This window comes from Bubalus bubalis, chromosome 3 (genome assembly GCF_019923935.1).
Source record: "Bubalus bubalis isolate 160015118507 breed Murrah chromosome 3, NDDB_SH_1, whole genome shotgun sequence".
NCBI classification, from domain to species: Eukaryota; Metazoa; Chordata; class Mammalia; order Artiodactyla; family Bovidae; genus Bubalus; species Bubalus bubalis.
In genome coordinates, this window is record NC_059159.1 from 20,791,139 (window position 1) to 20,814,822 (window position 23,684).

The window sequence follows — 23,684 nt, forward strand, 5'->3', positions numbered from 1 at the left end:
AGCCCTTCTGATAGCGATTCCATTATCTTCCCATCTCAGAATGTTCCTAACAGCCGGGCTACCAGAACTGACTTGGCCTTAAAGCGCCGAGAGGCTTCTCTGGGCTAGCGAATGCTGAAGACTGGTCCACGCAGCCTCACGTGCATATTCACTCACACCATGTTTTTCCTTTCCCAGTTCTGCACACACAGCCTTCTGCCCTGTCGCAACGCTCTGCCACTTGACTCCCCTCGGGGCGCCAGGAACCCGCGATGACGCGGTCGGCGGGCCTGGCCTTAAAAAGTTCCCGGCCGGGCTCCGCCTAGCCGGCAGCCGGCTCCACCCTAAGCATAAGTCCCAGGCTGCCACCGACTCCTCCCAAAACTGCGAACTACAAATCCCGCCATCCTTCGCGCGCTCTCTCCCGCCTCTCCCGCACCCTGAGCCGGCGCTGCCGGTGAGGCGGCCTAGAGTACCTCCCATTGGTCTCTCTGCCCTGTCAGTCACCTGAGAGTACTGAGGGGCGGGTCAGAGGTGGAGATCCGGATCCGGAGCGGCTGAAAGGCGGAAGTGGAGGCCGGAGCCTGGGACACCGCCGGGGGGAGAGGAGCGGAGCCTGTCCGAGCCCCGGCCCCAAGTAACGCCGCCGCCCCGGAGCCGCCGTGAGTGTGCCTGATCTGGGACCCAGTGTCTCTTTTGTGTTGAAGCCTCTCCGGGGCAGACTTTCCTCCCGCCCAACCCTGGCTTAGGGAGATACTGATCCCTCCCCCGACCCGTAGCCCCTTCTTAAGGGACTCCCCAGGCGTCGAGCCAAAGCTGGGGGATCTCTTCTTTCCTTCCCTTATCTGCCCTTCTTGAAGCTTTGGAAATCTCTCTGGCTCTTCTCTGGCCTGTCTGGTCCGATTATGGGAGGGAGAGACCCTAAGTTCCTCTCCCTCTGCTCCCAGAATTGGAGGAATCTTTGTCAGGTGTGAAGGATCTTGTGCCCCTTCTCTTTTAGAGGTAGCCCGGAGTGTTGTCTGTCGCCTTTTTCCTGCCCCCCACTCCCCATCCCACAAAAACAGTTGTCCCTCCAGTCCTGGAAGAATTTTATCTCGATTTCCTGGGGCTGGGGCGGGGTGGGGGTGGGGGTCCTGCGTGAGACTGCTCCCACAACTCCTTAACTTCCTCTCTCTCCTGAAGCCAGAGAGCCACCCAGGATCTCAGCAGAGTTTAAAGTCTGGATCACTCTTTAGGAATGAGTCTTGGCCCCTCAGCCCCTGTCCTCTAGTTGTGTTGTTCTCTTGAGTGTATCGCTCACTCTTCCTGCCTCTGAACAATTTGGCTGATGTTTGCTCAATCCTAGCTACAGATCACATAGATCTGGGTGGCTCTGCCCATTCATTATCTTCTCTCTCCCCTCCTCCTCCCCACTTGCTGGAGTCCCAGCCCTGTCCTCCCAAAGCACGTGAGTGGTTCCACGCTGCCTCAGAGGGGACTGCTTTTCCTGGGACTTCTCTCTGTTGGTCTTTAGGGAAGAGGGAAAAGACCAAAAATAAGGAGTCTGGAACTAAAGAGTCTCTTTCCCATCCCTATACAAGCACACTTACCTCCTTGATCAACAGGTCTCACCACTTTTAGTCCCAGGGTCTATTTCCATTCCCCTCTGGGCTTGATCACGTAAATCGTAGATTGCAGAGAATTAAGTTGAGATCACAGTAGCACCTCTGGGTTCTTAATGTGTTCATTTTTTGTAGCCCAAGGAATTCCCATGCATGCCAGAAAGTGCTGATTTCTCCTAGCTTTTCCGAGAGATGGCCCGTACTGACATCTGATCCTTGTCCACTGCTGAGGACTTAGGTGTGTGAAATGGCTGCTGTCTCAGACCAAACTGGGAGGTTCTTTGTTATGTGGCCAAAGTACAGGCCAGAGACTGTACCTTAATGAGTGCAGCCTGACTCTGAAGGCCATGACTGACCCTTGCTATCTACAGTGGAGGAAGGGAGGGAGGCATGCAATCTTTGGGAATTTCTGAAGCTCTTCAGTGTTCTGGGCCATCTTTACTGCCCTTGGATGCTCCTTACAAGTATTCCAGTTGTTTTGCCTTGAGATCTTTTTGACCTCTTTTGGACAGTGTCTGACTCCTACGAACTTTCGAGCTAGACCTAGGATGCACTTATTTCATTTTTTATTGAACAACAAAAAAACCTTGTTAGTGTCAACAGTCAGGTCACAAGCTCTCTCTCTGTCTCTCTGAACTTCTTTGGAGGTTGCTGGAGACTTCTATGACCAACCTAGTTTCTCTAGTCTGGCCAGTCTGTGTTCCTGAGGGGCAAAGTCAGAGAAGCTGGCTGCTCGCTGGCCATTGGTCTCTGACCAAACTTACCTCCTCAGTATTGGGGTGTAGTTTCTGGAACTCTGGGAGTCCCGGGATGAGGCTGGCTAGCTTTCTGAGGGGACCTTCTTTGCCGGGCTTGGTCTCCCAGCTCTGATTCTAAAGCAGGCTTTTGAAGGAGAAGCTCTCCCTTTCAGAGAGACAGGAAAGCATTAGTGCCCTGGGTCAGGCAGGCACTTCTGTCATCCAGAGATGATAGAGTCCAAGCAGAGATCTGACACTGCTTGGCAAGGAGAGGGAGGGCTGTGTGTGGGACAGAAGCCCATGCCCTCTGATGCCCTTCGGCTCCTGTCTTGCCTCCGACAGACAGTAGGCCTTTTTCTGCCTTTATACCCTGGAAGGGTGGTAACAGTAACTAATTTTTTATAAGTCAGTTTAAAGTTGCCAAGTTCTTTTCACACGTGTTCCTCACAAGAGTGCTGGAAGATTGTGGGACTTGTATGTCCACTTTAGAGATGGTGTTGAAGGAACTTAAGTGGCCAGCCTTGGATTACACAGTCAGAAGAAGGTGGGACTGGGTCTGTTTTGGGATTTGATGTGCCTCATCTTCCCTAATAGCAGGTCCTCCTTTGGCCTGTTTTTGGAAGGAATGGACATTCGGATGGGCAAGCCGTGGCCCAGGCGCAGGCCCTTTAGCATCCTCACCAGCGACAGCATCCTCTGAGTCTGCTTTTCCTCCCCACCCTCACCCTGCCCTCCTGTCTTCTTTCACCTCTGTTTCTGGGGACCATGGCAGTTAAGAGTCCCAAGTCAGGACCCTTCAGGGTCTGAGAGTTTGCATGCATTTGCATGCCATTAATTTCTTGGGAATCTGAAAGTCATGATGGCTGGAAAATGAAAGCAAAAGTGAGTGGACTCATGGTCCCTCTGGGCAGGGTGAAGGGCGCAGAGAGCTGGCGGAGCTGGCCTCTGCTTAGCCTCCTGATTCTCCCCTGGTGCTGCCTGCTGCTTGCAATGGGAAGAATGTGGCTGTCCACCAGAGGCTCCTTTCACTGGAGTTTACATGGAAACACAGAATAAGGTCAGAAATTTAAATTCAGCTCCACCAACCAAGTACTTCTCAGAAGGACCCTTCTTCCACTAACCCTTGCCTGGTAAACAGAGGTGGTGTGGTGGGGTGGAAGGCACGAGAGGTTTAGAGTCAACCAGGCCTGAGTTGTCATCTGGACTCCCTCATGTACCAGCTGTGTGGCCTTGGACTTGTTACTTGACCTCTCTGAGCCTCTCTTTCTTCCAGTAAAATGGGGATATAAAATATCTTGCCAAAGTGGAAACAAAGAGGACAAAGAAGTTAGTCTGTTCCCTGGCACAGAATAGATACTCACAAGGTCCATGGGGTTTTGAAGGTACATCATAATTTATCCCTAGGATTCTGAGTCAGTGTTTCTGCCAGTTTTTACTGTGATGCCCGGTGCTTGGCTGGATGGTTGCCATGTTGTCTCGTTCTGTGGATGGGGAACAGAATTGATGTGGGTTGTGTTCCCATTTTACAGAAGAGAACGCTAAGGCCATGATTCTGCTCCTCCCACTGGGGGTCCTCAGACCCACTGGATACTCAGAACCATGGATCTTTGCATCTCCTAGGCAATTCAGTCTTACTCAGTTTTAGACGTTTTTATACTCAAACAATCCTGAATCTATTATAGATTGGAATGCCAAGTTTGCATATGTTTAAGCTAAAACAGGAAACTTGAGGACAATATTTTCGTTGCTGCAGGCTGCTTTGGGTTCGATTCCCAGATTTCTGGGCTTTTGCATTTTCTCTCGCCTGAGTTGAGTCAGGGGTACTTTTGAGAAGTATCACTTCAGATAGGATTTGTAAACTAGGATGTCCCCCAACCCAGGTAATAGTGCTTTCAAGAGCCTTGACAGAGTAGAACTGGAGTATTTCTTTTTTTTTTTTTTGGAGTGTTTCTTAAGAAGTCCTCTGCATTAATAGCTTGGTACTGTAGAAGGTTAGTTTTCAGAGTAACTATCCCATCTCCTGTATATAGGAACAATCATCCAAATAAAAGCTACATTTTTGAATCGTGCTTCCTGTGTGCAAGGACAGACTGACTGTATTCAGTCCCCAGGTTATGGTGGAGTGAGTGGCAGAGCAGGGGGAAAGTTGAAAGTCTATGCTCTGGCCCCTCCTCACCCTGTCTCTGGGCGAACTGTGCGCTCTTCCCTTTGCGTGGAAGGCCCTTCTCCGCCTCCCGCCTGTGAGCCGCAGCGCCCAACTTTTCTCTCAAAGCGCAGCTGGAACATCACTTCGCTGTGAAGCCCTCCTCCCCCGAGGGAGGCTGAGGGCTTTCCTCTTGCTTGTGCTTTCCTTTCATTGCTTGTGGTCTGCCTCCTTGTCTAGCGGATGAGCCCCGTGGGGGCGCCAGTCGTGTCCTATTCTGTCTCTGTGCCATCCTGGCACCCAGCATAGCAGGCCCCCCACTGTGGTTGTCCAAGGAAAGGGCAGACATTCAGACCTGCCCTTGAAGCAGATGGCAGCCCGTTTCCTCTAACTCGCCCAGCGAGGATGCGGCCAACCTGGGATTCAGGCTCACATCCCTCTGATCCGTTTCTTTGTCCAGCCGCCACATAGTTGCTCAGAGATAGGAACGCAGACAGGTAAACAGGATGAATGCAGCACAGGTGACGGGAGGGGCAGAGACGGGTCACCAACTCACTTTCCAGAGGGTAGAGCTCTCCGGATATCACGTCCCACACAAGGTCTCATCGGGAAAGAGCATGGCCGTGGCCATCCGTGGTCCACTGACTGCCTCCCAGCGCCCGCGCACGTGGTCTCTGTGCCCCCGTGGCTGTGGTGGTGGTGGGGCGGTGCTGACCCCAGGCCAGGGTTTGGCAAGGGTTGATGGAAGTGAACTCGGCTCTGGTCCCTGGGTGCTTGCTTGCACGTCTGCACAAGGCTCATTCTTGAGTAAGAGTGGGCCTGAGAAAGTGGTGTTGGCAGAAAAGTTGCAAAGGTCCTAGAGTTTTTGCCCAACTGCACCCCCCCACCCCTGCTCCCACATGGCTTCCACTGTGATTAGTATCTTACATTAGTATTGTACATGTGTTACAGTTAATGAACCCGTTATGCATTATTATTAACTAAAGTCCACAGTTTATTCCCAGTTGCCTTTTTTATAAAAATTAATTGCTTGGTTGATTTGGCGGTGCCAGGCCTTGGGTGCGGCACGTGGGATCTTCGGTCTTCACTGTGGCGTACAAGCTCTTAGTTGCCGCCTGTAGGATCCAGTTCCCTGACCGGGGATTGAACCCCGGGCCCCCTGCATCGGGAGCGTAGACTCTTACCACTGGACTGCCAGGGAAATCCCACATCTCCCTGGTTTTTATCTAGTGTTCTCTTTCTGTTCCAGGATCCCGACAGGACACCACATTACCTTCAGTTGTTACATCTCCGTAGGTTCCTCTCAGCTGTGACATTTTCCTAGACTCTCCTTGTTCTTGATGACCTTGACAGTTTTGAGGAATATTGGTCAGATATTTTATAGCATATCTTTCGGTTGGGACTGGTCTAGTATTTTCCTCATGGTTATACTGGGGCTATGGGTTTTGGGGAGGAAGACCACAGAGCTAAAGTGCCGTTCTCACTACATCATATCGAGGATGTGTACGCTCTGCGTGATTACCACTTCCAGCATCAGCTTTGGTCGCCGGCTGAGGTGTTTGTCGGGCTTTCCCACATCATCATCTTCCCTGCCCCTTTTCGTGCTCTCCTCCTTGGAAGGAAGCCCCTCTGAGAAGTCCACACTGGAGAGGAGGGGAGTTAGGCTCCTCGCCTCCCGGGCAGAGGATCTACGTGGGTTGTTTCGAATTCTCGTACACAAAAGATCTGAGTATCCTCCCCCATTTATGTATTCAATTAGTTATATCAGTATGGACTCATGGGTGTTTATTTTACACTGAAGTTTATAATCCAGTGCTACTTCATTGTTCAAGTTGTCCCCGCTTTGGTCCCTGGAGCTCTTCCAGCTCCCTTTGACCCACCCCCATCATCTCGGGGTGTTTTGGTTTTCATTTTTGTAAGCACTTCCTTACTTTTTGGCACTGCAAGGTGCTTCAGGCTTACCTTGTGTGTTTCCTGCCCTGGTCCTAGAATCAGCTGGCTCTGCAGGGCCCCTCCTTTTTAGCAAATGCTTCCTCTCAGCTGTGTTGATATGGAGTTATATGGTAGGGCTCAAGTTATTTCTCCTCTTGATGGTTAGTCATAGTTGCTGAAGCCTCCAGGGGTAGGTGAGGTGGAGCTGCACCAGGCAAATCCACCCTGGGAGACTCCTGGGAGCTGACCCCAGTGGCCAGCAGCTGCTTTTCCATACTTCTCCTACCCTCTGCCTGATGCTTTTCGACTGAGCCCAGAATGGTCGGATTTGGTATTTACTTTGGAGTTTACTATCCATTTGGAAGGATGAGGTTTATAACCATTCCTGTATTTCAGGTGCTAAGTTCTCCAGCCAAACCTTCCAGAACTTTTGAGTCTGGTAGGCGAGTCCCTGTGGTCCAGGCCAGCATTCTATTGCTGTCATTCAGAAACAGACCTCTCCTTTGGGAGGGCTCGCACAGGGTTTGTGGCTCCAGGCAGGCTCAGGGCAGGCTGTCAGTTTGAGCTGTGATTCTGAATCACTGAATAGCTTAAATCCTTCCGTTGTACTGTCATCCCTCTGAAGATGTGTAGCCTGCTGGAAATGCTAACTTGGGATCCGAACAGGAGTTGGTTTACAAGCCTCTTGCCTTCTAGTCATAGCTGCACGTGTGTCCCCTTCAGGTGGCTCTCTCAGAAGCATCCCAGGCCTGGGGGCAGGCGTGGGTGGCCTCCGAACCCTGGCTACTCTCCTAGTCATCAGACTGCTCTCTGCGCGGCTCTGAAGGCTGTGGTGATTAATGACACCAGTTACCAAATCTCTAGCATTTGCAGCCTGGTGTTTTAAAAGGAACTCTGGTGTCTGTCAGCTGTCCTAACGCTGTCCCCTCCCCCTCTCCACAACTGAACTACTTCTTCCCTTTCCTGAAAGAGGCTCTGAGATGGAAGGAACGCCGTTTGGGCTTTATGATATTTCATGTTATGGGACTTTTATTTTTTTTAAAGAGTTCTTGTTTGCCTGGTTGGGGGCTTTCGCTCAGTGTTGATTGTTTTGTTGTTTGTTTGTTTTTTTTTGGACAATGGGGGTGGTCCCCACCCTCTGTTCTTCTGGCTTTGGAAGTCAGTCTCCAGAGAATACAAGGTTATGGTTGTTTACAGGACAGAGGACATCAGCAGTGAGCTGGTCCTTTTTCTCAGGCACTGGGGGAAGTTGTTGTCTTAGTCCATTTGGGCAGCTGTACAAAATTACAGCGGACTGGGTGACTTACAAACAAAGAAATTTATTTCTCATACTTCTGGAAGCTGGAAGTCCAAGATCAGAGGGCCAGCACGGTTGGGTTCTGGTGGAGGCCCTCTTCCAGGTTGCAGACTGCCCACCTCTGGCTGTGTCCTCACGTGCTGGAAGAGGCAGGGGAGTTCTCTGGGAGTCTCTTTCATTAATAAAAGGGTACTCATCCCACTCATGAGGGCTCTGCCCTCACAGCCTCACCTCCCAAAGGCCCCACCTCCAAACACCATCCCAGTGGGCATTAGGGTTTCAACATAGGCATTTGGGAGAGGAACAGAAGTATTCAGAGTCAAGCTGTTGTCCTCCTCAGCACGCTCTCCAGATGAAGGGCACTGATAAATGGGGTCTGGGAAAACTGGAAGCAAAAGCAATACGTGAATAAACAGTGTTGGAACGTTTGATGGAGGCCTCCTCTTTGTTGGGACCTCCCCACCACGAACGTTTACAGGGAGAGCTCTCCCTGCATCAGCTCGCCCTCAAGCCCTTGGTTGAGAGTCTTGTACATCCTTTCCCCAGCAGCCCTGGGAGATGGGTGGTGCTAATCTCTATTTTGCACGTGAGGAGGTGGGTTCAGTGATACAGTACAGACCCACCCTAGGAACTGGCAACTCTCAGACTTGAAGTTTGTCTGACTCCAGCCCTCGCGCTCCTCACCCCTGTGCAGATGGAACCTAAGAGGTTCTACCTGGAGCGCGGAAGCGTCGCTTCCTCTGGGCTCTGGCTCTGTTGAGAGATACGAACCGTATGGCAGATAGGTGTGTGTTGCAGCCTTGAGCTGCCCCATTCGCTCGCCAGATCTAACCAGTTTGTATGTGCATCGCAGGCTCGGTTCACCACTGTGCATCAGGTTTGATGTTATGTGCTGTTAAAACAAAGGGAAACCCATAGTCTGCCTTTGAGAATTTTGTATTGCGATCGTTTCATCTGCAACAGTGCCCCTAGTTTCTCTCACTTTCTCACTTCCAGCCCTCAAGCCCCCAAGTTCTCCACCCTCTTGCCACCCACCACAGTCATGAAAAGGGGGCCATGAAATAGAAGTGTGATTCACTCATTGAAAACTGTTGAGACGCATGCATTGCCTGACATCTTCCCCTCACCCATTGGCATTTTGTACGACAAAAATGTAACAAAGGAGAGATCAGCCTAAAATACTGTTCTTTGGCCTGCAAGCTCCCTGGAGCAGCCATCATCCCTCAGACCCCACAGCAGGAACTTTGACCTTGTTTCTTGGTGGCTGGGCAGCCTCTCACCATAGCGTGTGGGATGTCTGAGCAGGAGGAATTTGGTTTGCTAGATCTAATACCTGATTCTTTCCCCTGCTTGCCTATGGAGCATGACCTCTGCCCTCTGCTCTGTTGAGGAGCTAAGGGCAAAACAAAGCGGGGACAGTAACTTAAACTGGCTTTCTTTCTTTCTTTCCTTTTTTTTTTTTATTTTGTTAAGGACAGGAAGGGTTTGTGAGAGGTGTCAGTTGTTTGTATGAGTAGCTCGGTAGGCAAGTGTTGCTGATGACTCTGACTTTCAGCAAAGGTTTTTGGAGTCTTTTCTGGGCCTGGGGCAGCCGTGGAAGCAGCCACTGTCCAGGCAGGTACTCCTGGCCCCTGCAGAGACCTTCCCAAGACAGTGGGCCCTGCATTGTTGAGATCCTAGTTAGCGCTGTCTTAGGAAATGAACTGTAGGAGCATGAACAGCTCAGACAGAGGAATCGTGAGGCTTGTGGGTTGGCCGGTATCCTACACCCATTCTGACTGGCTTCCACTTGACTCAGACTCCATCCTGGGACCACAGCAGGTATAGGCTGGGATGAGGGAGGAAGCTGAGGAAGCTTGCCCGGCTCTCTTCTTTGCATTCCACTCAGCCCTGGCAGGTGAAGAGCCGGGGATGGGGGTGAGGGTGGGGAGCCACCACACAGCCTTGGTCCCATCCCCCCTCCCCTGTAGCTGGATGCATAGGGGTTTGTGCCACCAAAAAAGCGTCAGACATCCAGTTGGGCTTTTGCTTGAGGCTTCTTAGAGAGCTGCCCTACATGGGGCCAGAGATTCTGACATAGCCTTGAGGACTGAGGTGTGCCGAGCCGGAGGCCAGGCCGTCTTAGGGAGAGAGTCTCTTAGTGGCAGTGGTAGGCCCGTGCACCCCCAGGGCCTCTTCAAGTCAGTAGGCAAGACAAGCCTCACCGGTGCAGCTGCAGGCAGACCCCTGTCTGTCTGGCCTTCCTCACCACCCTGCCACCCAAGTGACCAGCAGAGAACCCTAGCGCTGCCCCTGGGGCCCAGGGCCCTTGGATGGATGGTATGAACGGGCACACTGGCTGGGCCGTGTCAGCAGATCCCAGTAGTTAAGCCCCCGCCCCTCGGCAGCCTTTTTGCCCATGGGCACAGGAAGAGAGGGCCTGGAGGTTTCCATCCAGCGCTGACTCTGCTGTCTGCCTCTCCAGGGAGCCCATCTGTGGTCGAGAGCTGAGAAAGCAGCTTGGAGATCGGGGAAAGATTTCTTGGGGCTCTTGCTGGGGCTGGGCGCGGGGAGGCCAGGGCTCTGACCTCAGGGGTGGCTTTCACCCAGCTCCTGGCATCTGTGCTGAGCGACACCACCGGCCTCCCCTACCAGGGAGAGGGCTGCAGGAGCAGGCACGCTCTGTCCGGGCTGCTCCTTGGCACGGCTCCAGACACGGGAAGGCCCACGCGGTCACGTGTAACCAGGGTGTGAGCCTCTTGGTGTCCCTGCATGCGGTCCCTTGGGCAGGTGTTGGTGTAGCTGGTGGACCCCGTACTCACCGCCTCACTGCGGTGCAGGGGTCTAGACCCCAACCCTGTGGAGTCTCCCTGTTGGAAGGGAAGAGGGGAAACTGCCCCAGGTTGAGGGAGTTGGGTGGGCTGGGGCAGATTCCACGGCCTGTCCCAGCAGTAGGGCCCTCCGCTCTCACTCCCTCTGAGTCCCCCTCTGGGATGATTTCTCTCCCTGTCCCCTGGATAGGGAGTCATGTGCTGTGACTGTAAAGGCAGCGCCCCTTCCCTCTCCTCCTGCTTCCATCTCCCCCAAGCCCCTTCCTTCCTTGTGGGATGAGACTGCAGCCCTGGCCCGACACACCAGATCTCAAGCTGCGTGCACTGCTAAGCTTCTGGCTTCCAAGGCCCAGCTTCCTCTGTTACACACTCCAGATGAGACTCAGGCCCTCGGTGTGGTGATTCCACACAGTTGCCAGTGGTCACGCAGGGAGGACATGCCTCTCTTTGAGTCCACCCCTAAACCCTTTTCCTTCTGGACTGCTTGGGGAGTGCAGAGAGTCTCCACTGTAACCTCTTTCTGAGCACTGAAAAGACATCAGCGTCGGCTTTTCCATGAAGCTTTAAACAACCTTAAAATTCTTTAACCCACAATTAAGTACGAACCATAAGTATATTCTTAATATGTATGCAGCAGGCATATTTGTTTATGTTGAATCCTGCTATCTCGCCCCTTGTTCGTTTGGGTATCTTTGCTCTCCTTTGGTCTTCTTCTAATTCAGACAATATTTTTTGGATTGTCTTTACTCTGCCTTTTGTAATACTAAAATATAAAATATTTTATCTACAGGGGAGTTAGATTGGTCTCATGTTTCTAAGGTTTAAGTTTTCATTGCTGTATGCAAAATTCTGTACCAGCAGCATTTTTAATCTTTTCATTGACATGTAACTTATATACAGTGAAACTTACAAGTCTTAAGTGCAGTTTTGCTTGCGTAGACATCCACGTGGGTGCGCCTGGTGGCTCAGTGGTAAAGAATCCACCTGCCAATGCAGGAGATGCAGGTTTGATCCCTGGGTTGGGAAGATCCCCTGGAGAAGGAAATGGCAGCCCACTCCAGTACTCTTGCCTGGAGAATCCCTTGGACAGAGGAGAGCCTGGGGGGCTTCCGTTCTGCTGCAGCTGCTGTGTAGTTGCTAAGTTGAATCTGACTCTCCGTGACCTTGTGGGTTGTGGGCTACAGCCTAAGCTCTTGCCCATGGACTGTAGCCTGCAGCCCTAGGCTGCAGGGGATGCAGAAGAGTTGAACAAGATTTAGCAACTGAACGACAGGCATTCATGTGTCTACCTCCCAAATCAAGATACAGAACTTTTCCATCCAACAGCATGTCTTCTTTTTTAGTTTGATACAAAAGTCCTTTTTCCACAGTTAAAAGCCATATTTTGGTGGCCCCATTACTCTTGGTGGATGTAGCAACATTATTAATATGCTTGGGCTTTCTGTCTCTGACGGGGGAGCCTTGCTGGAGTTATAATCCTGGGCTCAGGCTCTGCCACCACCCAGCTGTGACCCTGGGCAAGTCACATCGCCTCCCCTTCACCTCCTCTGTGATTGTGAAGAGAAGCTTTGCACTTTGACAACCAATGAGTCAAAGCTAGTTAGGCTCTTAGTAGTGTAACAACCTTGCTGTTCACAAGTCCCTCACCTTCAGGAGGATACTGTGCCATGCACTCTGAGTGTTGTTTCATTTAATCTTGTTTCATTTCTGTGTGATTGGTGTTAGGTAATACCATTTACTAGATAAGGGACAAGGGACTGAAGCTTACAGCGGTCACTCGTCTGACTTGGCCAAGGTCACTCAGGCTTTAACCAAACCCAGTTCAGCCTCCCAAGTCCTGACTGCTAATAGTGCTGGGAAAGGGTGTGGTGCCTCCTGTGGATCTTGGCTCTTGTCTCTGGATCTGCCACCAGCTGGAGGCCCGGGTAGTCCTGCTGTGAGTCTGCCTTCTGGTCCTGGGTGCCAGTCGTGGTGGTTCTGGTTTTCCCCTGTGCTTTTTAAGTCTAGGGGTGAATCAGCTCCCCTGCCGATCTGAGCTTTTTAATGTCTTACACCTTAGATTTAAAAAAGAAATTTGTGTTTATTTTATTTTTGGCCGTGCTGGGTCTTCGTTGCTGCTGCTTTCTCTAGTTGTGGTGTGCAGGCTTCTCATCGCAGTGGCTTCTCTCGTTATGGAGCACGGGCTCAGTAGTTGTGGTGCACGGGCCTAGTTGTTCTAAGGTTCGTGGGGTCTTCCCAGACCAGGGATCAAACCCATGTCCCCCTCATTGGCAGGCTGATTCTTAACCACTGGATCACCAGGGAAGTCCCCACACCTTACCTTTTGAACCTAATTAACTCTCCTACCTTCCCTGATTTGCTCATTCTCTTTAAGCTAACAGGTTGCTTCTGCTGTCCTCTTGCCCAATTCTTACTGTGTTAAATATTCAGGAATGCTTTTATCCAGGGTAAAGTATAGCTGAAGAGTCACTGGCCAGCACCCCCCAACCCCCAAGGCTAACCTTGAGTAAGCAAGTCTAGAGTCTCAGCCCAGCCTCTGGCCAAAATGAAATCTGGTTTCCCTAATCTGCTCACTATCCACGCTGTGCCGGGACTCTCAGCTAGAGGAAGTTTCTGAAGCAAACAGGAAGTTCGAGAGACACCCACCAGCTGGAATTGCTCACTCTTTACCAGGAAGGACAGAGCATATCAAGTGGGTGACTTCATGTATTAGAGAAGGGTATGGATGCTGGGGGGAGGGGTGACATTCTAGCAGCATCTGGTGTCTTGGAGAAGGCTTCAGGTGTTGGGTAAAGCCAAGAGCCAGTCCCCACCCCCAGCTTGCTCCACCTGTGTTGTCCACAGTACCCATCTGGGGGTGCCTTTCTGTCTCTCATTTTCCTCCCTCCTTCCTGTGTCACCTGCAACTCTTGGGCTTAAATCAGCCACCTAGAATCACTTAGGGAACTTATTTTTATTTTATTATTTTGGGTTTTTGGCCATGCTTCACAGCTTGTGGGATCTCAGTTCGCTGACCAGGGATTGAACCTGGGCTCTTAGCAGTGAAAGTGCTGAATCCTAACCACTGGACTGCCAGGGAATTACTGGGAAACTTATTTTATTTTTTGTTGTTATGTTTTTTATTTTTTTAATTAATTAATTTTTTTGGCTGCTCCAGGTCTCAGTTGCATCATGCTGGAGCTTTCATGGTGGTGCACAGGCTCTGGAGTGTATGGACCTCAGTAGCTGCAGAGTGCAGGCTTAATTGCCCTGTGACATGTGGGGTTCCTCGATCAGGGATGGAACCTGAGTCTCTTGTATTGGAAGGCAGATTCTTAACCACTGGACCACTCAGAAAGTCCCAAAGAGACTTATTTTAAAAACACTGATTTCTAGACTCCACCCCTAGAGATTCTAGATTCAGTTGGTCAGGCCTATTTTCTAAACCTAGTGGATGATTCTGATGGAAAAAAGTTTGAGATCCACTGACCTGGTGGCTTAGACAGTAAGAGTCTGCCTGCAATTCAGGAGACCCAGGTTTGATCCCTGGGTCGGGAAGATCCCCCGGAGAAGGGAATGGCCACCCACTCCAGTATTGCCTGTACCTGGCGGGCTACAGTCTACAGCAGAGTCGGACACGACTGGGTGACTAAGCATGCGTGCCCTGAGCAACACCTAAGTGTCCAGAAGTCAGAACAGCAGCATCCTGCTCTTTTTTTCCTCTTTCTCTTACCCCCTTGGTCTCAGCCTGGGCTGGACAGCTCTTCAACAGAATTGGATGGATTTCAATCTGAAAGAAGACTGACTTTTACTGTGTCATTTTGGGTTAGAATGCCACCACTTGACTGCACCTGTGGGTAATCTAGCTGCTGGTTCAGGAGGAAAGGTTCCCAGACAGAAGCCCAGCTCAGTGAATTCACCTTTACCACCTGCCGGGAGTCCATCTCTGACTTGGCAGTCTTGGGAGGGGAGGACCTAGGGCTTCCTGGGGCCTCGGAGTATGGCCTTTGCCTATCTTAGGCACCTCCATGTCTCCGTGTGCCCTTGGTGACAAAATCAACTTCCTCTGTGCCTTAGCGTCTGGGAAGGTTCAAGACCTCGGCTCATGTGATCACTGAGTGGGGCCAGGAAAACCACGAGGCACAGGCCATAAAAAACTGCTGTGTGTGCCTGCTCAGGTGTCTCTGCAAACAGGCCCGGCATCCAGGAGGAACATGTCCCCGGCCAGTTTGTACTAGGCAGAGCACCTGCAACGAGTTATAAAATGCAGACGCCAGGCCCTTCTCCAGCCTGTACCAGAACCTCCGGGGGCTGACTGCACGAGTGGTTTTGTTGTGTAGACCGGGTTGAGAACCACTGCATAAAAATTATATGTCTCTTCTTCTGACTTGTTTTAAAAAATCAGAGTTGTCTGGGCAGGTTTGGAAACCCACTGGCTTGATAAGAGCAAGACTTAAGTGTTACCTCTATTGTTCTTGACTTGTGAGTGCTGGTTACCCCCCACCCCAGTAACCCTCAGCCCCAGCTGCTTTGGTTGTCTTGGAATTGCGTCTTCACCTCCTGTTCCCCTTTCCCCACTCATTCATACCTCCTTCTCCAGTGCCCCAGCCACACTCTGTTGCCGGGCCAAGATCACGCATCATGTGGATTCATGGTAATAACCAACCTGTAATTCCATCGTGGTTTCACACTGTCGCTGTTGCCTGGCCCTGGGCAGCTCCTCCCACTGGTGGCAAGAGTACATAGAGACTTCAGGGTGGCTGTGATTGGCAGCCAGAGGCAGCCCTTGCTGGGCCAGCAAACTACTGCCACAAAAGGAGTGTCTCATTCACCCAGCCGCTCAAAACCAAACAGAGGGAGGGCGTTGCCTCCACAGTGCCCCCTACAGCGGGGACCGTGGCTGGCATCCAGGTTCCGTCACCACATGCTGGGTGGCTCTGAGCAGGGCAGTTAACACCTAAGCAGCAGGCTATTTATCTGAAAAATAGGAGATGGTTTTAAAGCTTAAAGGAGATGCCGGTTGTGCAGTTGTTCAGTAAATGTCAGCCGTCTCTGAAAACCATTTCATTTGCTGAGCGCTCTTTGAATTCCCTGTTTGTTTAGAACATTGAGAGGAAGGCGACAAAAGAGCGAAAGCGCAGACCTGGCCTCGAGGGCGCAGTGGAGGGTCTTGCCAATATCACTGACTGGGGTGAAAGAGAAAGCATCTGAAACTAGAAAATATTTCAAAACTAGCATTTCTTGTCACCAAGTAAGGACCCCCCCCCCCCATACTTCCTTCCGTGTGCTCTTGGGGAATAGGTGGCCCCCACTTCAAACCTCTTTTCCTTTAGAGCCGTCCAGAAAGGAAACTCTTGTTCCTGGTTAGTGAATCACTCTTCCTGAAGCTCACTTTTTAAGCGAGTTGCTGGGAGAACTTGGACGTGGAGAAACGATTTGAGGTTGCACAAAGCGAGCCCTTTGTGCCTGCTTCTCACATGAGCGCAGACCACTGCTTCTCACAAACACCCCCCTCTTCATTCACACCCTCTCCTTTGACTGGCGGGGAACGAGCTCTCCGTGCTCAGGGGCCAGTCGGGCTGTCTTGCTCTGAAACCCTTCCTGCATAGACTCTGTCCTGCAAAGGGCAGTCTCATCCAAACCTTTTCTTCTCAGCTTAGGTTCAGATGCCCCACAGAGTCTTCAGGATACAGTACCTACTCACAGAGCTTGTTTGTCAGACATTCTGTGTACGTTCTGATACCCATTAGTCTTCTAGAGGCTTCTGGAGATGGGTGCCTCAGCCTTCTTTTCAGTCCCAACCACCACTAACAGAGTGACTAAGATGCCGGTGTAAGAACACCAGCTCCTGGTGGGGTGGGGGGATACGCAGGTCTTGGCTCCTATGTTTGTCTCTGCCCATCCACACCTCCCCCCTTGTCCTCCTCCATGTCGCCCTCTGCCTCTGCCAGTGGAGAATGGAACTGAGGTCTCTATTTAAAAGGGAAATTTGGCAGCCCTTCTGACTGCCAGCAGAGCTGGCTGGCTGTGGTGTGTGTTTGGTTTTGTGTGTGTTTGGTTTTTTAATGTGTGTGAGACTTCTGGGCCATCAGAAATGAGAGAGCTGGTGGGGGGTGGGGGGAGAGGCTCAGGAGGAGGGAGTGAAATGAAGCTTTGATTCCAGCACACAGTCCAGCCTCAGATTGAGAAAGTTGGTCAGTCCTTCTGGAGATGACAGGACAGAACGACTCTTTTGATAACAACTTGCACCTGGCCGGGCCCTGGTCCCCAAATGCCCACGAGGTTGACCGAGCACCTTGTCTGAGAAGCTTTCCACGGGGACTCCCCGTTTCCTGGTTGGCCTCACCTCCCACTCTGGCTTTGCCCAGAGGTGGGCTGTGATCTGAGCTACCAGGCCAGAGGTCCATTGTTTGTTGAGCTAGATCCTAGAATCTTCTGAGCCAGTTTTTGGTACCCCATGTTGCCTGTTGACTTACGCGTCAGTCACCAGGCTAGCAGATGCCCTTTCCTGTGGGTATTAACTTGTATGTGAACGTACGTTTCTGGGGTTGGGAAGTCAGTGTGCTGAGAACTGTGAGCCTAGAGTTGGGAGACCACTTTTCTCTTTACCATCAGATGGTTGTAGGGCCAAGAGATGTGAGTTACAACCTAGTGAGGGCTCGTGTCCTAACTTTTGGAAGAGTGGGGCAGGACGTAGGTGGGGAGGGGAGGCAATCAGCCAGGTCGTCAAGGAGGGTGGAGGGAGTGACCTGTGGTTTAAGAAGGGCTCACTGGGCCACAGTCTTTGTACTAACCCAGTACTTCTGATCTCTCCCTTATAGTTGGAGTCCCCCTCCCCACTAAGTGCCTCTTTGCATAGCACCGGCCCCTGCCCCCACGCTCACTGGTACCACTACAGCGGGACGGGCCATGGCGGGTCGGGGAGGCGCAGCGCGACCCAACGGACCAGCTGCTGGGAACAAGATCTGTCAGTTTAAGCTGGTCCTGCTGGGGGAGTCCGCGGTGGGCAAATCCAGCCTCGTCCTCCGCTTCGTCAAGGGTCAGTTCCACGAGTACCAGGAGAGCACAATTGGAGGTGAGTGGGCCCAAGGGCGGGGATGGTGGCCTCAGGGAAGTGGAAGAAATGCCTGGGCATCGAGGAGAAGGGACGCTAACTGCCCACAGGCTAAGCATGCTTCAGGCGGCAGCAGCTTACCTCCCGTAAGCCCTGGGATTGAATCCAGCAGCTGGTCTCCATGTCTGTGTCCCAACAGACATTTAGTGAGAATAATCTGAGAGACTAAAACCGCCTTCCTCCCCTGGTTCTACCTCTTGGTTTACTTGTGTGGCCCGAGGTACACCCCCCACTGACCTGGGACGGGAGGGCCCCACCTGGGTCTCTGAGGATTCTTATCTTCTTTCCACAACCAGGCAGTGCGTCAACCCCGGAATGGGGAAATGGCCTTGTGAGTGGGCTGGTGTTTCTGAAGCTGACCTTTAGCCTTTCTTGAGCTCAAAGCCTGTCACTGATTTCCTAGTGATATCCTGGAAGGTAGCATGTGAGGGTCTGGCCTCAGCCTCCTGCCTCAGTGGCCAGTACCCTTCTCGAGGGACTAGGGCTGACCTTGGGCTTGAGTCATCCTTTTTCTACCCTCTTGGTTGGTAGGAGGTTTCCAGGCAGCTGGAAACAGAATGGGCCGTGTCAGCAGTCTTCGGCTGCCTCCTCAGCACTCCAGTCAGGAGCTGAGAGGGGGAAGTGAGGCAGTGCCCCAGGCCCCTCAGGGAGGTGTGGGGTGGGTGGCCGCAGAGGGCCAGCTTCCTCCACAGAGCTGCCCGGTGTCCTCTGCTGGCTCTCCCGCCTGCCAGTCGCAGCTCCAAGACTCTTCCTTTGAAGCACACGCACAGGTGCCGAGTGTTCCCCTGCCTCCCCCGGCCAAAGACAGGGTCACTGTGTTCCCTGAAGGTCGAGCTAGTCAGGAGTGAGTCGAGGGCAAAGCCAAGGGTGGCAGCCAGCCGGCATGCCTGAAGGTGGCAGGGGCGGCAGTGGGAAGCCAGTCACCCAGCCCCTGCCTGGCAGTAGCACGGCGTGTACTTCATTCTTCCCCAGTATAGCTGAGCGTGTGAGAGTGTCCTCAGGACACCAAAGGCCAGCGACACCCCTGGGCTGGAGCAGACAGAGGGGCTCGGAGTGTTCTCTGATGGGAGAGTAGAGGAGGGGCGTTGGGCCCACCCTTTTGTGCTTGGAGCCAGGTTTCTCCTGGAGTCTTCCTCTCCTGCCCCTGGCTGCTGTCCTTCAGGGAGGGCTTCTGAAATAGCTTCCCTTCTCCTCCCACTCCCGCCTGGCCGGGTCTGAAAAGCCTGTACAGCCCCGGCCCCCTCGACACACAGAAGCACCAGCTCTGCCTGCCATGCTCAGCTGCTCTGGCCGCCAGCTTGGGGGTTTTCAGTGCCTCTGTCAGCAGCAGGCTTCTAAGCGCCAGCGCCTGGATGGCTCAGCACAGATGTGTGGGGGTGTCTTCTCAGCTCTTCCACACCTGGTAACACCGCCTTCCCTCTTCCAGCGGCCTTCCTCACACAGACCGTCTGCTTGGACGACACAACAGTCAAGTTTGAGATCTGGGACACAGCTGGACAGGAGCGGTATCACAGCCTGGCCCCCATGTACTATCGGGGGGCCCAGGCTGCCATCGTGGTCTACGACATCACCAACACAGTAAAGATTTTCTCTTGCTTCTCCACCCGTTGTGCCTGTTTGGGGTGTGGGCACATTTCCTCTGGTGTTGGCGGGCGTCTCTCCAGAATCTTTAGGGTGGTGACATCTTAGACACCTGGGCACTGTCAGCTCTAGCCTCTGCAGTGAGCGGCCCTGGACAGAAGGCCCACCCTGTCCTGCTGATGCTCTGGCCCTGTTTCCCCAGGATACCTTTGCACGGGCCAAGAACTGGGTGAAGGAGTTACAGAGGCAGGCCAGCCCCAACATCGTCATCGCGCTTGCGGGCAACAAGGCGGACCTGGCCAGCAAGAGAGCCGTGGAGTTCCAGGTGGGGAACAGAGCAGACTTAAGGGGAGGACGAGCTGGCTCCACTAGGCTTCCCCAGGCTGCTCGGGCTTTGCGAAGGACTGCCACGGCTGGTGGCAGGGGAGCTGCTGTCTGAGTCCCCTCACGGCTCGAGCAGAGCCTAAAGGGAGTGTCGTCCACCGCTCTGCCTTCTGTGTTCATCAGGGTTGGATGTGTGTGTGTAGATAGCAGAAGCTTCAGCTTACTTTTTCTGTAAACTGACTTTTTAACAAAACAGTAAAAAAAACTTTTTTTTTTAAACACATGCACATCAGAAATTTTTAACAGTACAGGAAAGTATATAGGATGAAATTTGGGTCTCTAACCCTAGAAACTCAGTCCCACTTCCCCCAAATTCCTCTCACTTTCTTGTCTCTCTGGAAAATATACACAAGTCTTGTTGTTGTTCAGTCGATAAATCGTGTCCAACTCTTTGTGACCCCACGAACTGGAGCACGCCAGGCTTCCCTGTCCTTCACTGTCTCCCTGAGTTTGCTCAAACTCATGTCCATTGAGTTTGCCATCCAACCGTCTCATCCTCTGTCACCCCCTTCTCTTGCCCTCAGTCTTTCCCAGCTTCAGGGTGTTTTGCAGTGAGTCGGCTCTTTGCATCGGGCCAATGAATCTTTTTCTTTACATACTGTGTGTTTTTTTTTAACCAGTTCCCACCTGATGGATTTCTAGGTTGTGTGTAATTACAAAAGAGTAGAAACAGTGCCGTAGTCAACATCCACATACTTTTGTCCAAGTGTGTGAGTGTATTTATTTGAAGGGTAACTTTCTAGAAATATTTTCTAGCCTAGTAATTTTGAAAAGCAAGAGGGCAGAACTGGGGCCCATGGATACTTGAGTCAGACATCTGCTGATGTGTGTGAGCTGAGAGGTGCTGTGTGTGACGTGGAGAACTCAGAACAGGGGTGCCTTAGGCCTGAAAACCGCTGCATTGTCTCTATCGTATGGAAGACAATGTAATCAGGGACAGTTCTTCTCCTGGGTCTCAGCCCCTGCCAGTGTTTCCCTCCCACTCACTTTCTCTGCTGCTAAGTCACGTCAGTCGTGTCCGACTCTGTGTGACCCCATAGACGGCAGCCCACCAGGCTCCCCCGTCCCTGGGATTCTCCAGACAAGAACACTGGAGTGGGTTGCCATTTCCCTGTCCAATGCAGGAAAGTGAAAAGTGAAAGTGAAGTCACTCAGTCGTGTCCAACTCTCAGCGACCCCATGGACTGCAGCCTACCAGTCCATCCATGGGATTTTCCAGGCAAGAGTACTGGAGTAGGGTGACATCGCCTTCTCTGACTCACTTTCTCACCTGTGTCCAAATCAGGAAGCACAAGCCTATGCAGAGGACAACAGTTTGCTGTTCATGGAGACATCAGCAAAGACTGCGATGAACGTGAATGAAATTTTCATGGCAATAGGTAAGTTGCCTCTGTTCCCCTCCCCCAGCCAGGGTGTATTACTTGCTTGCTGTCCTGTCGTAGATCTGTGGGGTCCCTTCATCAACAGATCTTTTACCATTTTTAATATTTTGATAAAATTTTCTTTTTCATCTCTCAGATAAATATAGTTCACTCCAGGAATTTCTAAAACCTGAGCCCAAGTCTCAGCACTTCACTTCCAGACCCTTTATTGTACCACCATCTAAAACTGTACATCACCAGCTCCCTGCCCACTACTTAGGATTTTTTTTTTTCTCCTCATTTGGCTCTAGAGTCATCCTGGGTGGGTTTGAATCCTTGCTCTCCCACTTATTAAACTCTGTGGTCCTGGGAGAGTTATTTAACCCCTCTTTGCCTCAGTATTCTGAAAGACCCAGAATGCACCTGGCACATAGACGTGAAGCCATCAGTATGCTGGGTATCACTGATTGGGTGGCACCCAAGTGGACTTGGGAGAGTGCTGGGGTTTCCTCACAAACACACATCTTCCTGTTCCTCTCCCAACAGCTAAGAAGCTTCCCAAGAACGAGCCCCAGAATGCAGCTGGTGCCCCGGGCCGGAACCGAGGCGTGGACCTCCAGGAGAGCAACCCCGCCAGCCGCGGCCAGTGCTGCAGCAACTGAGCCCCCGTGCCTGCCCGCTGCCCCCGCCTCCTCCGCCTCAGTGGCCCGACTGGGATCCACGCGAACCAATCGCACTTAACGACTCGGGCCACCACGGGGGGCAGGGGGAGGGCTCCACCATGATTTCTCCGTATCATTTTGATCATAGGCTGGAGTGAGTTATTCCACCTGCACCTTTCTGTACAAATACTAATTCAATTTTAAGTCTTAAGTCACTTTTTTAATATATATGATCTGCTCTTCCCATTTCCTGCCCTTTCTACTGCTCTCCCCCTCTTCTGCTGGTAGTAGCCACGTGCCCCTGTTCCACCCCCACCCTGGTGTGTGGGGAGGCAGGGGTTGGATCAGTTACCCTTCTTCCCCTCTTGCTGACTAGCAGGCTCAGCAGGAGCATCCATATCCTTACTGTGTCTGGAGTGTGCTTGGTTCTGGGTGGCGGGGCAGGCCCTTGGGGCCAGGGAAGGGAGAGGCAGCTCTTCCCTCAGCTGGCGGTCATCAGGCTGCAGCGCCCGCCTTACCCCCCAACTCACAGCTGGGAGAGAACCCACAGCATTACCACAGCATTATTGTGACAGCCACGAACCCATTGCTCATAGCCCTCTTCCCCCTCTTCCTTGGTCACCCTGACCTCTGGCTCTGAGCCCTGTTCTGACCAAATCACGATGATGAGTATTTGGGGGTGGGTGGGTAAGGGGGGGTAGTGGGAGGGAATGGAACCAACTTTTTCTGTATTTTGTATTGTATGTTTTCTTCAACATGTAACCAATCAGTATCTTGTCAATATAGTCAGCCGATCGATCGACCTCCCGCTTGTCTTCCTTTTCTTTCTCTGGCAGAGTTTATCAGGCCATAGCCCCTCCAGCTTACTTGAAGTTAACTTCACATGAACCTCTAAATCTTAAACAAAAGCATTCTTCCCCATCTAAAGTGAGGGGATGTTGGTGGTCATGGTAACCAAGAGAGAGAGGCCAGCTCTAACTGGGTGGTGTGGGTGAGTGAGCTGAGGCTGAATCTCACCAAGATGAAAGTTGAGGGTCCAGTATTTGCCTCTCCCCAACCCCCTCCAGATTTTATTGGGGCATGTGCAGTCTGTATTTGAAAACAGTTGACCTCTAAACACCAGAAACAGCCTCTTTGGGGTTTCTTGACTAGTCTGTACTAGCCTGGTGAGGGAATGGGGTCCTCTCACCCTTTTCCCTGAAGAAGAAGGAACACCTAAGACCTTTGAAAACTTGGCTAGTCCTAAGGCCAAGACGGCAGCAGCTCCACACCAGATCCAAGTCACCTGGTCCCCGGTCTCTCCCGGGGCCCTCTGCTGGTCCTGGAGTCCAGTGATGGTGGGGCCCTTTTGGCTCTCTGCTGCTCCCTGCTGGAGCTGCTGGTCCAAACAGTGAGCAGAGCTGAGTGAAACAATACTGCCCACGGTCCCTCCAGCTTCCCCCGGGGCCTGATTTATGATAGACCACCACCTTGAGGTGCCTTTCCTGCCCCTCTGGGCCCTCCCCTTGCCCTTCTACCTTTGTTCTACTTCCACCTCTGATCCCAGCCCCAAGAAAAGACCACGGACAGTGAAGCTGTTGCTCACTACGGTGGTTGTTTACTGGGTCAGACTAGTTTCTTAGAGCCACGGCTTCTGAATCTCGAGGTGGGTCCTGTTTGAGCCTCAGAGGGAGGCAGTGCCCGGCACTGGCCACGGACACACAGCTGGCCGGAGGGGGTCAGGCAGCAAGTCATGGCAGCGGGGTCCAGGTCCGGTGGTAGTGACATTTGCTGGTGCACCTTCTGCGCCACGCGGAAGCCGGTCCCATCCGGGTTGCAGCCCTCCAGTTGTCGCTGGCCAGTCACCACCAGGCATCCGCTGTTCACCTGAACCAACAGCTCCTCGGGGGTGAAGCCATGGGCATACAGTTTCATCTGGAAGCCATCCTCCGTGTGGACATTGTCCCGCACAGCTGCCGCATCCTCCGTGAGCCGCTGCACCGGTAGAGTGGCCACCTGGTTCCGTTCAGTAAAGGCCACGCTGGGACATCGGGAGGCTGACTGGCTCCCGCTAGGGAGACTGCTACCAACCCGCTGCATCCGAGTGAGCAACTGCTGTTGGGCT

General features: G+C 52.4%; 2 protein-coding genes and 1 long non-coding RNA gene across 4 annotated transcripts; 1 reads left to right on the forward strand and 2 right to left on the reverse strand.

The window, feature by feature from the left end:
• Nucleotides 1-491: 491 nt before the first annotated feature.
• Nucleotides 492-22,383, forward strand: RAB5C (RAB5C, member RAS oncogene family). 2 transcript variants are annotated; one of them, XM_006055757.3, is made up of 6 exons: nucleotides 492-641; nucleotides 17,300-17,553; nucleotides 19,019-19,170; nucleotides 19,376-19,498; nucleotides 20,843-20,936; nucleotides 21,465-22,383. In XM_006055757.3, exons 2-6 carry the CDS (start codon nucleotides 17,388-17,390, stop codon nucleotides 21,578-21,580), a joined length of 651 nt encoding a protein of 216 aa, XP_006055819.1. In that variant the 5' UTR covers nucleotides 492-641; nucleotides 17,300-17,387; the 3' UTR covers nucleotides 21,581-22,383. The 2 variants fall into 2 exon arrangements, with proteins under 2 accessions (XP_006055819.1, XP_006055820.1); XM_006055758.3 differs by lacking the exon at nucleotides 492-641 and adding an exon at nucleotides 1,719-1,818.
• LOC123332594 lies at nucleotides 7,726-15,281 on the reverse strand. The gene is made up of 3 exons (XR_006549452.1): nucleotides 15,145-15,281; nucleotides 8,461-8,581; nucleotides 7,726-7,829 (listed from the first exon to the last, which is right to left on the reverse strand). It is a non-coding gene; the product is annotated as an uncharacterized LOC123332594 (long non-coding RNA).
• Nucleotides 22,384-23,155: 772 nt separating the features above from the next.
• Nucleotides 23,156-23,676, reverse strand: HSPB9 (heat shock protein family B (small) member 9). The gene has a single exon (XM_025280131.3). The coding sequence runs from the start codon at nucleotides 23,657-23,659 to the stop codon at nucleotides 23,186-23,188; it is 474 nt and encodes a 157-aa protein (XP_025135916.3). The 5' UTR covers nucleotides 23,660-23,676; the 3' UTR covers nucleotides 23,156-23,185.
• Nucleotides 23,677-23,684: the final 8 nt, after the last annotated feature.

Excerpts from the sequence above, each read along its gene's own strand:
- RAB5C (XM_006055757.3), top strand. The coding sequence starts at position 17,388 with ATGGCGGGTCGGGGAGGCGCAGCGCGACCCAACGGACCAGCTGCTGGG. Across the intron at positions 19,171-19,375 it reads TCTACGACATCACCAACACA|GATACCTTTGCACGGGCCAA; the intron begins GTAAAGATTTTC and ends CTGTTTCCCCAG. Across the intron at positions 19,499-20,842 it reads AGAGAGCCGTGGAGTTCCAG|GAAGCACAAGCCTATGCAGA; the intron begins GTGGGGAACAGA and ends TGTCCAAATCAG.
- HSPB9 (XM_025280131.3), bottom strand. The coding sequence starts at position 23,659 with ATGCAGCGGGTTGGTAGCAGTCTCCCTAGCGGGAGCCAGTCAGCCTCC.